Consider the following 13283-nt stretch of genomic DNA (forward strand, 5'->3'; position numbering starts at 1 on the left):
CATTACTTACGGTAGCCTAAAACAACCAGATGATTGAGAGATTATTAACTTTTATTACAAAAATCCTCTGTAATAAGCGTTAGTGCAATGACTGGAAGTCTATGGGTATCCACTAACATGCTAGCAGATAGCTATAAACTTTCAGTCATTGTGCTAAAGCTAGTTAGCATTGGACTCGCAAAACTACCTCTAACTTCCTTCCTTCATACTGGACACAAGCATATAAATGGTTTCCACGAGTTCACCTGACTCTGGGGAAGTAGATAAATGGCCTCATTGCCAAAATCCTAAAGTATCCCTTCAAAATATGCTTTGTCACTAAGTGGTAGTTCAGTAGCCATAGTATCTGATGGCCTCAACCCGTCCTTTCTCTCCTCTCTCTTCCAGCTCAGCAGCATCAGCAAAGCCATCAACTCCAACGAGGCGCCATTGAAAGAGAAACATGCACGCCGTATCCTTCAATATAACCCCAAACTGGGAACAGTAAACCTTTTTTGCTATTATGTGCTCCAAACTTTGTATGCCTGATAACCCACTGTGCCGAATAACTGGGCTGTTTTTAACCACTGGGGAGTTAAACTGTTGAACCCCAACTCTGTTTGTTCTGTAAAGGTAATTGGTTTTTAGAGCTGACATTTGCCATCATGTAGGCTATACATCACCTCAAGGATAAAAAATAATGAAGGTTAAGACCAAAATAATTCCATGCGGACCGTTTGGAAATAAACACATTCATTGGACCAGCGCTGTTGCTGATTCTGCAGGATTAGCATTGAAAATGTAACCAGCGGCTGGAAAATCAAGTAATAAAGTGGCTGTAGATAATTTGAAAAAAGTTTAAATGAATAGAATGACAAACGGTTAAGCCATGAATTTTGTTGAGTAGTTATCTGAAATTCACTACAATTGCAAACTTTCTGTACTGCTACCATTCACTCTGTCATTTTCGCTCTGGCGCTGGTTCAGTGAATTTGTTTATTTTCTAACGCTTCTGCATGGAATTATTACATAAGGAATAATTGAGGGGCTATGCGTTCTATGGAAAATAATAAACAATGTTGAAGGTGTGTTCCACGGCGGGCTAGTGGAGTGGAACTAACCTCCCACGGAATTGAATTGTTTTCCAGAGAACGCATAGTCCCGAGTATATAGCCATTGAATTCTACGGTGCTGATATACCATGCGTTATAGGGAAGTAATGCACACGCTAGTATGCCCTTCAAGCCAATCCGAAACGAGTATTCATCAATGCCATGGTATAACTTATCTTCACCTTTGTTATCTTCAACCTAGCATTCACCCAGGATATTTTACTGCTAAATGTATTCTATGGCAACATTGCTTATTATCAAATTAAAACAACGTTTATTGGTCACGTGCACACGATAACAGTGGAATAATTACTTGCTAACTTACAATGTATTTTATGCTCCTGGGATTATTTAGTGTTCAGTATACATTAATCTCTTAAACTGTGTTTTGTTATAGGTAAAATAGAGGGGCTGAAATGGTGTGATTTTATTACTGTCTCCATCGTACATGAGGGAGAGAAAATAAAAGAATATGTGATGGACCAAGTAAAGGTATTATTTTGGCTTTGTATTTTGCTGGTTGGCTCTTCCTTGATGGGCCCTACAGGGATAATTCTGGGGACCTACAGGGAGAAGGGGGCCTTTACCTTCTGGTCCTACGCCTTGGGCATCCCCTTGTCCAGCAACGCCATCGTCAGCTGGAAGTTCTGCCACGTGCTTCACAAAGTGCTGCGGGATGGCCACCATAATGTAAAAACTTGCTCTCCACTCTAAACCCTAATACAGAGTGTATTTATTTCCACATAATCAAATGCATATTAAAAACATGTAGAGAGAAAAGGAACCTACATGTGCTGGGTGGAAAAATTCCTGCCTAAAAGTCCTACCTAATTGGTAGCCTACATAAAAATAAAAAAAACAATGCTGTATTGCTTTGAGCAGAGCTCTCAAACTCATAGACTGTGTATTAATTAAGCATTCTATTTTTTTTATGCTGACCTCCATGGCCTTAATTAGTCCAGTAATATTGGCTTAATGCTGAAATTGTATAATTGCTAAATTTGAGAATTTAAGTTACAGTACTAGTATTGAATTGACATTATCACTCCCCCTTTTGCCCTCCAGAGCCTTCAGGACTGCATGAGACATCACAGTAACATAGTTGAGATGGGGCAACTATGGGTGAGTGGGGATTGTGCTGTGTTTTTGTCAAGAGGTGCTTGAATAGGTTGATGACATTTTGGGCGAAGAAATTGAATGTCAAATGACTTAAAATGGGGTAACATCCCTTGCTTTAATTTTTTTATTTAGGTAAAAATGCAGATGTTTTGAAAAACCTTTTCAATCATCTTCTTTTTCCCCTCATTTCAGGCAGTAATTAAGACAGTAATTCTGTTCATAGATTATGCATGTATGAACTACACATTGACACATCCAGCCCAGAGAGGAGGTTTAATAAATACTTACTAGTCGCCAAAGTACCGGAGCATGTCTTGAAGAGAGGAGTGTGACGAGAGGAAAGGCTTCTTTTTGCCATCTTCAAATAAAGCAAAGCTAAATATTTGTTGCAGCAAAGCTTAATGCTTGTTGCTTGCTCTTATTGTTTCCAGGGCAACCTTCATGACAGATATGGACAGCTAGTGGCTCTGTACTGTAAGCTCCTTTGCACAAAGATGGAGTTTCACATGAAGGTAAGCACACCCTCTACAGTTTTGGGGGACGGCATGTTTTACCATGAGACATTGGCTAATCTTACCATTGTATGCATTGCATTGCCACAAGTGCTTTCACATAATGCCACCTAGTTGAACAAACAATGTATGTAATTTGAATTAATGTGATTTACATAGTTTCAATGTTGGATCACTTTTGCCATCATTTTGTCTTCCATGCAGCATTCTGAAATCCGACCCAACCTAGAGGTGACAGATGAGGTTCTAGAGCGTGTTGCAGGAACCGACGTCAATAATGTGTGAGTGTTCTCTACTCCTCCCTCTCCACACATCCCTGGCACTCTTGGCTGTGCACTCCCTCTCCTGTTATTGAGTTATCAGAATATCATACAGAGACATCATACAAATCCGTATACATTTAATTGGCATAACTCAAGGGAAGTCAATTGATATAAGATACAAATGTCATGCTCTCTGATTCAAAGGAAACTATCATACCATTTAGTTGGAGTACTGTGGGGACTGAGGAGCGAGCCTGCTGCTCTTTCCTTAAGAAAGCCATTAGCCTTGTGTTACTAAGGGCGGTATTGACTTCCCTCCTGTAGGTTCCAGCTCACTGTGAAAGTGTTTGATTACCTGGATGCAGAGTTGAGGCTAGCCGAGACAGGTGAGAATCCCCCGCTTCTCCCCTACTTACCTACATCCACCTCTCAAAGGATGGGTAACCAGAGCTACAGGGCAGTGGCCGGTTTCCATCAACTGTTTATGTTTTGGAAATGGAATAGGGACCGGATAGCAGCCAGCTAAATAAAAACTTGTGAGCACACTTGTGCTGCTGTTGAGGGAGTGACTTAATTGCCCAAAATGACTGTTATCAAGGGATGTTTACCTTGTGTAAATTAAACACATTTCTAAGCCACTTGTTTAATATGACTAGGGCCCTCTGATGTAATTTCACCAACACCATATTAATAAGTTCTAAATGTTTGCAATTAGAGGACATTAATTATGTTTCTTCTGATTGGCTGTAATGGCATCATGCCCTGCAGGATGTTGTCACAGCCTGTCATCCTGAACAACCATAAACAAACTCTGCAATTGTAAACAACCCTGCCTGACTTACTAACTTGGACATCTGGTACTCGGGAAACATGGGAGCTCCTAACTGCCTTCTTCCTTCTACCCACCCTTGATCTGCTGAGAACTATTTTCCACCCACTCAGTGGGTGATTCATGAATATGTGAGCTATTATCTCAGTGTTGTATTTCTGAACCAGTGACAGCGAAAAGTGTTTCCCCCAGGCAAGCCATCGATTCCAAATCCTGCCAATTGAGGCCATGTGTTTTTCCTACATTGATGTGTTTCTGTGATCTGCAGTGATCCGGCAGCTCAACACGTCCATTGCCATCTCTACGACGACGTCAGGCCAGTGTCGCCTGTCCCCCCTCATCCAGGTCATCCAGGACTGCAGTCACCTCTACCACTTCACCGTCAAGCTGCTTTTCAAACTGCATGCCTGTACGTTTGACCACTTATGTGTCTTTTAAAGTGGAACTGACAGCATTTTAGCAACATGACATCTTATTCAAATCTATTCATATACACCCCCAGGAAGAATACAGATTTTTAATACATTTGTTTACATATGGTCATTTTCATGCTTTCATAAATGTATACAATGTTTGGGAATGTGCTATAGTAAGACTTTTTTAAATTTTATATAGCAATATAGTGGGAAAGTGGCTGTGCATTTGGACAATTTAATAGACACAGCAGTAAATAAAACCATCTGTCTTGTCCAGAGACGGATGGCCATAGCATATCGGAGCAACAGTCGACCTATATGCAAATAAGCCATTTGCCACACAAGCCTGCTATCATTCATTTTGAAGTGGACTGTATTTACAGGCAGTAGCAACAGTGCGACTTTAGATCATTAGAAAGCATTTGCCAATTTCTGCAAATGGGAGTCCTCTTACATTTGGGAACGCAATCCTATCGATGAAACAACCATATAGATCAACTCTCAACATTTTAAGTTATTTGGCTGTCAAAATTGCACTAATGAACGACAGGGAATAGTAGCCTGCTCCTCCTTCTGCAGCTTGCCCGCCATAGCATGCGTGTCCCAACCGGAGGTGAAAGTACATTTTAATCGCTTAATGGTACGGGACACCCAAGTGTGCGGCAATTTGGTGACTGGAAAGAGATATGTTACAAAACACCTACATGTATTATGACATTCTGACATTGTCATTAGGCCTACACTTGTAGCCTGAATTGGTGTATCCACAGTTGTCCACGCGCGTATCTCTCTGTCATTCATCTCCACCTTGACAAAATGTAAGTGTAATCCTCAAACCACAACGCAGTTTGGAGCGTATACTACCTGGTTTGAAGTCCATAACAATTTTTTTTATACGGCTGACATGCAGTAATGTTTAATAGCCTATAGTTTGTTTGGCATGTTGTAGCCTATTAATTGTGATAGGCTCACGGTTTACCGGTACGGCGTACCACCACTATTTATTTTGCTGGCACGCCATACCGGACCGTACTGCCTATTTCACCCCTGGTCCCAACCTACGTTTTGACAACTGAATTGGAATTTGCCTGCCAGCCAATTTGATCCATGCAAAATACTTTTGCTTGACAACTAAGCGATATGCTAACTGTGGATAAGTCGTTCAAGTTCAACATAGTTAGCAAAGCGATTTACATTTCTTGCTAACTAAATGGCACCTGCAGCATCTATAGCTGTAGCCAACGGGAAAAAAAGATATGAGGGGGAAAAGTTGGTCACTCCTCGAATGACATGAAATCCTCCCAGCAGCCAGCTAGCTAAACAACGTCACCGGCAAAGTAGTTCAAACGCTGTCAGTTCCACTAACTTAACTGCTTGATTATATTTCTCAACATGTACTGTAACATCAATGAGAGTTACATAACTGGAGATCAGAAATCGGTATGTTTGAAGTTAATAGTAGTTTAGTATTTCTACTTGCTGAAAACGATGCTTTGCTGACTTGATAACTAAACTTGTTTCAAAGTCTCTTTAGTGACTGTCTCTTGCATGTCCTGGATTTCAGGTCTCCCAGCAGACACCTTGCAAGGACACCGTGATCGTTTTCATGACCAGTTCCACAGGTAAGTCACCCCAGGCCTCGGGCTGTTATTATATAAGGGCATTAGGGAAGAGAGGGAGGAAGCCTCAGTACAACACAATCTTGCCTATCCCTGGCCTGTGTTACCCTGAGCCGATGTAAATATACTCATCCCTACCACCCCAACTTCCACCCATTTCAATGTGTCATCATGACATCACTATCCTATGCACACCTCTGAACTTGAAAAGGGGTTGAATCTGAGCAGCCCCTCCTTTTATAGTAGAATCCTCAAACAAGTTTCTAAAGATGGTTGACATCTAGTGGAAGCCTTAGGAAGTGCAACATAACCAATATCCCACTGTATCTGCAATTGGGGCTGAGTTAAAAAAAATAATTAAAATACAAGTCTCAGATTTCCCACTTCCTGGTTGGATATTTCTCAGGTTTTTGCCTGCCATGAGTTCTGTTATACTCACAGAAATCATTCAAACAGTTTTAGAAACTTGTGTTTTCTATCCAATATTACTAATAATATGCATATATTAGCATCTGGGACAGAGTAGCAGGCAGTTTACTCTGGGCACCTTATTCATCCAAGCTATTCAATACTGCCTCCATGTCACCAAGAAGTTAAGAACAAATTCTTATTTTCAATGATGGCCTAGGAACAGTGGGTTAACTTCCTTGTTCAGGGGCAGAAAGACATTTTTTTCCTTGTCAGCTTGGGGATTCGATCTTGCAACCTTTCGGTTACTAGTCCAACGCTCTAACCACTAGGCTACCTGCCGCAACCACCTGAAGTGTATTCTATTGCATTCTGTCCTATACACATACTGTATATGAAACAACACAGTTTAGAAAATTTTACATTCCTGTTTTGGAGGCATCATTCGGATCGGTGGTTGAAATATTTTGCCTTGCCTTACAGCCTCAAGACCTTCTTCAACAAAGCCAGAGACATGCAGTACTTCAAGAGACTCATCCAGATCCCCAAGCTGCCAGAGGTGAGAGCATAGACAGACATAGTAGGGGAAAGACACCGTATTGGGACTCAACCACACTTCCTAGATAACGTAGCCATCTGTGTTTACAGTCCTCTGTCTTATGTATGTGTCTTCATCCTCAGTCTCCTCCTAACTTCCTGCACGCGGCTTCCCTGGCCAAGCATGCAAGGCCAGTGGTGGTCATCCCAAGTGAGGATGAGCCCGAGCAGCAGGAGGATGATGATGACGATGATGACCCTGAACCACTTATCAACGTCAGCGACGTCACCATGCCCAGCATTATGGTGCCACAGGTATGACTCATAGGTCACGGTCATGATCTCTGAGGTCTATGGCCCCTTGGATATTCATGTCTTATTAATAAAGGAATCACAAAGTTTTGCTATAGATTGTGTAAACATTAATACATCTCTGACTTTTTATTTTAGCAGTTTGACAAATTTGATCAGACTTTCGGACCTTCCAATGACAGGTTAGTCATTGTCATCTTTTAGCATTGGTGTGCTTGAAAATAAAGGATATGTAAACTGGGGTGCACTCAACAAGTGAAATAGTTAGCTAACATATTTAATTTGTTTTGTGTTAGCTGCGACCGTTCACTAACGTTAGCTGAAGTCTGAGAAGGTAGTGTATGGCCAACGTAAGTGTCTGTTTCGGGTCTTAACTGCCACTACAAATAAGAATGTGGACATGTAGACTTTCCATTACATGTAGTAGGAATAGCAAAGTCATTTGCAGTTTGATTATTGCTCTAAAAATCTATGGTAGTCCTTATAAATAGTAGCTGTTTGATGTTTCACTAACATTTTGGAATGTTAATTCAAATTGTATAATTGAAATTGTTCTTAAGTAACATGTTTGCTGCAAACAGAACCCTTGTTGAACTCACCTGGTGATAAAAAATTTTAAAAAAAGTTATAATAATAATTTTTTAAACTGACCTACAGTACCTGTCAAAAGTTTGGACACATTGTAGAATAATAGTAAAGACATCAACTATTAAATAACATATATGGAGTCATGTAGTAACCAAAAAAGTGTTTAACAAAATATATTTCATATTTGAGGTTCTTCAAAGTAGCCACCATTTGCCTGGATGACAGATTTGCACACTCTTGGCATTCTCTCAACTAGCTTCATGAGGTAGTCACCTGGAATGCATTTCAATGAGCATGTGTGCCATGTTAAAAGTTAATGCGTTTGAGCCAATCCGTTGTGTTGTGACAAGATATTTGGTAAAAGACCAAGTCCATATGGCAAGAACAGCTCAAATATGTAAAGAGAAACGACAGTCCATCATTACTTAAAGACATGAAGGTCAGAATTTCAATAACTTTTAAAGTTTCTTCAAGTGCAGTCGCAAAAACCATCAAGCTCTATGAGGACTGGCTCTCATGAGGACCACCACAGGAAAGGAAGACCCATAGTTACCTCTGCTGCAGAGGATAAGTAAATTATTTACCAGCCTCAGATTGCAGCCCAAATAAATGCTTCGGAGTTCAATAACAGACACATCTCAACATCACTGTTCAGAGGAGACTGCTTGAATCAGGCCTTCATGGTGGAATTGCTGCAAAGAAACCACTACTAAAGGACATCAATAAGAAGAGTCTTGCTTGGGCCAAGAAACACGAGCAAGGACATTAGACCAGTGGAAATCTGTCGTTTGGTCTGAGTCCAAATTTGAGATTTTTGGTTCCAACCGCAGTGGAGGTGAACAGATGATCTCATGTGTGGTTCCCACTGTGAAACATGTAGTAGGAGGTGTGAGGTTTTTTTTGCTGGTGACACGGTCTATGATTTATTTAGAATTCAAGGTATACTTAACCAGCATGGCTACCACAGCATTCTGCAGCGATATGCCATCCCATCTGGCTTGGGCTTAGTGGGGCTATCATTTGTGTTTCACAATGACCCAAAACACCTCAAGGCTGTGTAAGGGCCATTTGACTAAGAAGGAGAGTGATGGAGTGCTGCATCAGATGACCTGGCTTCCACAATCACCCAAACCCAACTGAGATGGTTTGTGATGAATTGGACCACAGAGTGAAGGAAAAGCAGCCAACAAGTGCTCAGCGTATGTGGGAAGACTGTTGGAAATGCATTCCAGGTGAAGCTGGTTGAGAATTCCAGGAGTGTGCAAAGCTGTCATCAAGGCAAAGGGTGGCTACTTTGAAGAATCTAAAATATATTTTGATTTGTTTAACACTTTTTTTGGTTACTACATGATTCCATATGTATTTCATAGTTTTGACGTTATCACTATTCTACAATGTAGAAAATAGTACAAATAAAAACACTTGAATGAGTAGGTGTCAACTTTTTGTCTGGTACTGTATGTTTGGATATTTTCTTGTGTGCCAGTGCTTATGTATGCTAATGGTTAGTGAATGACTTCTGGTGTACAGGGATATCCAGATTGAGAACCTCCAGCAGGACTTGGAGAAGTTGAGGGCAGATCTGGAAAGGGTCAAAGGAGAGGTAAGTAGACATGTTTTAACTCCTTTAAACAGATTTTTACAGTTGTACACATTTGTTGATTTAAATGCTTGTCATAATTATTTGCAATAATAAGTTACTTGTTGCTCTTTATACCTGAAGATCCATGTTTGATTGAAACATTGTCAATAAAGGTGGTAAATAGGGAGCATATTCAGTCTTTAGCTCAGCACCTATGCATTTTTAAGGATGTGCGTGTGACCACAAAGATATCTATTGTTCCTCTTTGTAATAATTCTACACTGAACAAAAATATAAACACAACATATGAAGTGTTGGTCCCATGTTTCTTGAGCTGAAATAAAATATCCTAGAAATGTTCTATATGCACCAAAAGCTTAATAGTATCAAATGTTGTGCACAAATTTGTTTATGTCCCTGTTAGTGAGTATTTCTCCTTTGCCAAGATAATCCATCTACCTGACAGGCGTGGGATATCAAGAAACTGATTAAACAGCATGATCATTAATCAAATCAAAATCAAATCAAATTTATTTATATAGCCCTTTGTACATCAGCTGATATCTCAAAGTGCTGTACAGAAACCCAGGCTAAAACCCCAAACAGCAAGCAATGCCGGTGTAGAAGCACGGTGGCTAGGAAAAACTCCCTAGAAAGGCCAAAACCTAGGAAGAAACCTAGAGAGGAACCAGGCTGTGTGGGGTGGCCAGTCCTCTTCTGGCTGTGCCGGGTGGAGATTATAACAGAACATGGCCAAGATGTTCAAATGTTCATAAATGACCAGCATGATCGTATAATAATAAGGCAGAACAGTTGAAACTGGAGCAGCAGCACGGTCAGGTGGACTGGGGACAGCAAGGAGTCATCATGTCAGGTAGTCCTGGGGCATGGTCCTAGGGCTCAGGTCCTCCAAGAGAGAAAGAGAGAAGGAGAGAATTAGAGAACGCACACTTAGATTCACACAGGACACCGAATAGGACAGGGGAAGTACTCCAGATATAACAAACTGACCCTAGCCCCCTGACACATAAACTACTGCAGCATAAATACTGGAGGCTGAGACAGGAGGGGTCAGGAGACACTGTGGCCCCATCCGAGGACACCCCCGGACAGGGCCAAACAGGAAGGATATAACCCCACCCACTTTGCCAAAGCACAGCCCCCACACCACTAGAGGGATATCTTCAATCACCAACTTACCATCCTGAGACAAGGCTGAGTATAGCCCACAAAGATCTCCGCCATGGCACAACCCAAGGGGGGGGGGGCGCCAACCCAGACAGGATGACCACACCACATTACACAGGTGCATCGTCTAAGACCAGGCCGCTGATTACACTGGTTTTGCACAACCGAATATGTGTTCTTCGCGGATTAATCCAAATTTCAACTGTACTGGGCAGATAGCGCGTATGGGGTAGTGTGTGTGCCTGCGGTTTACTGATGTCAAAGTTGTTAACAAAACCCCACCACCACAGTGCACTATGGTATGGGCAGGCATAAGCTACGGACAACAAACACAATTTGGGTTTTTTAGATGGCAATTTGAATGCACAGAGATACTGTGGTGAGATCTTGAGGCCAATTGTCATGCCATTCACCCGCCGCCATCACCTCATGTTTCAGCATGATAATGCACGGCACCATGTCGCAAGGATCTGTACACAATTCCTGGAAGCTGAAATGACCCAGTTCTTCCGTGGCCTGCATACTCACCAGACATGTAAACCTTTGAGCATGTTTGGGATGCTCTGGATCAATGTGTACAACAGCGTGTTCCAGTTCTGGCCAATATCCAGCAACAGACATTTAAGAGGAGTTGGACAACATTCCATGAGCCACAATCAACAGCTTAGTCAACTGTATGCGGAGGAGATGTCTTGCTGCTTGAGGCAGATAGTGGTCACACCGGATACTGACAGGTTTTCTGATCCATGCCCCTACTTATTATTTTTTACAATGTTTTTTTTAAAGGTTCCTGTGACCAACAGATGCATCTGTATTCCCAGTTATTTGAAATCCATAGATCAGGGCCTAATTCATTTATTTAAATTGACTGATGAACTGTAACTCAAATCTTTGAAATTGTTGCATTTTGCATTTTATATTTTTCTTCAGTATTTAAATGTTAATTATGTATAACAAAGTTGTGACTGGTGAACATTTGTTTGTACATGGGAAAGGAATTTAGGAAATGTGTTGGGTGGATGCAAAGACTGATCTTGATATGTGGAATGTGGCAACTAGTCTCAGAATGGGAAATGACGTCTGTCTGTGTTCAGAGAAGACCAGTGCCTGGGGACAGATGTACTGTTTACCCTGGTTTCTGCAAATGGCTAGCTCCTTATGTGGCCTGCTAAACTACTCAGCATTTGTATATTTTTATGTTACAGTAGTTAGCTATGATGCTATCACTATTGAATCAATCCATCCTAACCCAACATTGATTCATTTCAGAATTTTTTTTGTTCCACTCAACATATGTTTCTCCTGTCTGAGGCTCCCATCCACCAGTGCCATGCCATGGTGGCACTTGATAATCTATCCAAAGGAGGTATACTATGGTGACTGTCTGCCTGCCTCCTCCCTCCTACAGGCCCAGCGCTACATCACACAGCTCAAGTCCCAGATTAACAGCCTTGAGACAGAGCTGGAAGAGCAGCGGGTGCAGAAACAGCGTGCCCTGGTGGAGAATGAACAGCTGCGCATGGAGCTGGAGGCCACTCGGCGCCGCAACGCTGAACACGAGATCGTGCAGGCCACCTTCGGAGAGGCCGAGAGTGAGTGGCCACGCACTAAGTCTGGCATACATTTTCAGTCACACTTGATTTAAAACGCATTCTGACATCTCTCTCTCGTCTCTGACCCCTTCTGTGCTGTCCAGCGAGAGCCCATGCCACAGAGCAGCGCTACACCAAGCTAAAGGAGAAGCACACGGAGCTGGTGTCCAGCCATGCTGAACTGCTCAGGAAGGTACAGAACCTCACTTTTGTTGTCATTCTGTGGTTTTCTGTTTGGTGCATTGGGTGCAAAGTGACTACTTGTAGACTCACCTGAGCATTATTTTTCTGTTTAATGTTAATAGACTGTTTAACAGAGTGTGCATGTGACATTGTGCTGGCAGAGTGCAGACACCGTGAAGATTCTGTCGGCAACACAGCAGACCCAGGAGGAGGTGGAGAGGACCAAGCAGCAGCTGGCTTTCGAGGTGGATCGCATCAAACTGGACGCTGACATGAAGGTTACTTTATTCTGAGTATTGACAATAGTGATCTAGTACCGGTAATGTTATATTTCGGTACTGTATTAGCCATTTATTAAAATGACTGAATTTTCTTTCTTCTTGCAGCTTGAGGAGCAGAAGTTTGAGATGAAGAAGCTTAAAAGGGATTTTGAGGAAAAGCGGGTTGAGGTGGAACATGTCAAAGGCACTCTGCAGCGCACTGAGAAGGTGTGTGTTGCTGATGCAGTAAATATTGAATAAAGAAAGTGGATTCCCTCGCTTATGTAATGGCACAGGTGACTCATCTGATTCACCCTCATGCAGAAGAATCACTGCACTTTCCTGTCATGAAAATCTTAATTGGCTGAAAAGCCCATAGGAAGCTGCACTCTGTGATAACATGAGTCTCACAAACATCCGAAAAGGCTTTTCCTCACAACAGTTAATGCACCTATTGTTATGCAATCTCCCTCTTTCTGTCTCTTCTCTCCCCACTCCTCTCTCCTCCTTCCATCACTCCCTCTCTCCCAGGTGGGGGAACAGCTGACCAGCTCTATGTTGGCGCTGCAGGCGGAGAAAGAGCGCCTGATGCGCTCTGCGAGTGAAAAAGAGGCCGAGCTGTCGTCCCTGAGCCAGGCTGCACAGCTGCAGCAGTCTTCCCTGCAGCAGGAGAGAGATCGGAGCACCAGGGAGCTGGGAGAGCTGCAGGGCAAGCTGCAGGAGAAGGTGAGTTAGGACAACACAGAGCAGTGACTAGCTCAGTCCGCTGCTTTGTCTTGTCTAT

At 42.2% G+C, this 13283-nt stretch overlaps 1 protein-coding gene across 3 annotated transcripts in view; it reads left to right on the forward strand.

Moving 5' to 3' along the window:
* The window catches only part of LOC109880047 (huntingtin-interacting protein 1-related protein-like), a 32050-nt gene that overhangs the window by 11647 nt on the left and 7120 nt on the right, over positions 1–13283 (forward strand). For 2 of the 3 annotated variants that reach the window (XM_020472277.2, XM_020472291.2), the window contains exons 2-18: positions 388–451; positions 1639–1781; positions 2157–2213; positions 2642–2722; positions 2927–3003; positions 3310–3371; positions 4083–4223; positions 5795–5852; positions 6741–6816; positions 6939–7109; positions 7245–7288; positions 9225–9297; positions 11873–12056; positions 12161–12249; positions 12401–12517; positions 12626–12727; positions 13031–13225. In XM_020472277.2, coding sequence (XP_020327866.1) covers positions 388–451; positions 1639–1781; positions 2157–2213; positions 2642–2722; positions 2927–3003; positions 3310–3371; positions 4083–4223; positions 5795–5852; positions 6741–6816; positions 6939–7109; positions 7245–7288; positions 9225–9297; positions 11873–12056; positions 12161–12249; positions 12401–12517; positions 12626–12727; positions 13031–13225 — 1734 coding nt within the window. The remainder of the gene's footprint in view (positions 1–387; positions 452–1638; positions 1782–2156; positions 2214–2641; positions 2723–2926; positions 3004–3309; positions 3372–4082; positions 4224–5794; positions 5853–6740; positions 6817–6938; positions 7110–7244; positions 7289–9224; positions 9298–11872; positions 12057–12160; positions 12250–12400; positions 12518–12625; positions 12728–13030; positions 13226–13283) is intronic. The other variant, XM_020472284.2, reaches the window with a different exon arrangement.

Source organism: Oncorhynchus kisutch, linkage group LG3, assembly GCF_002021735.2.
Source record: "Oncorhynchus kisutch isolate 150728-3 linkage group LG3, Okis_V2, whole genome shotgun sequence".
In the NCBI taxonomy this organism is placed as follows: Eukaryota; Metazoa; Chordata; class Actinopteri; order Salmoniformes; family Salmonidae; genus Oncorhynchus; species Oncorhynchus kisutch.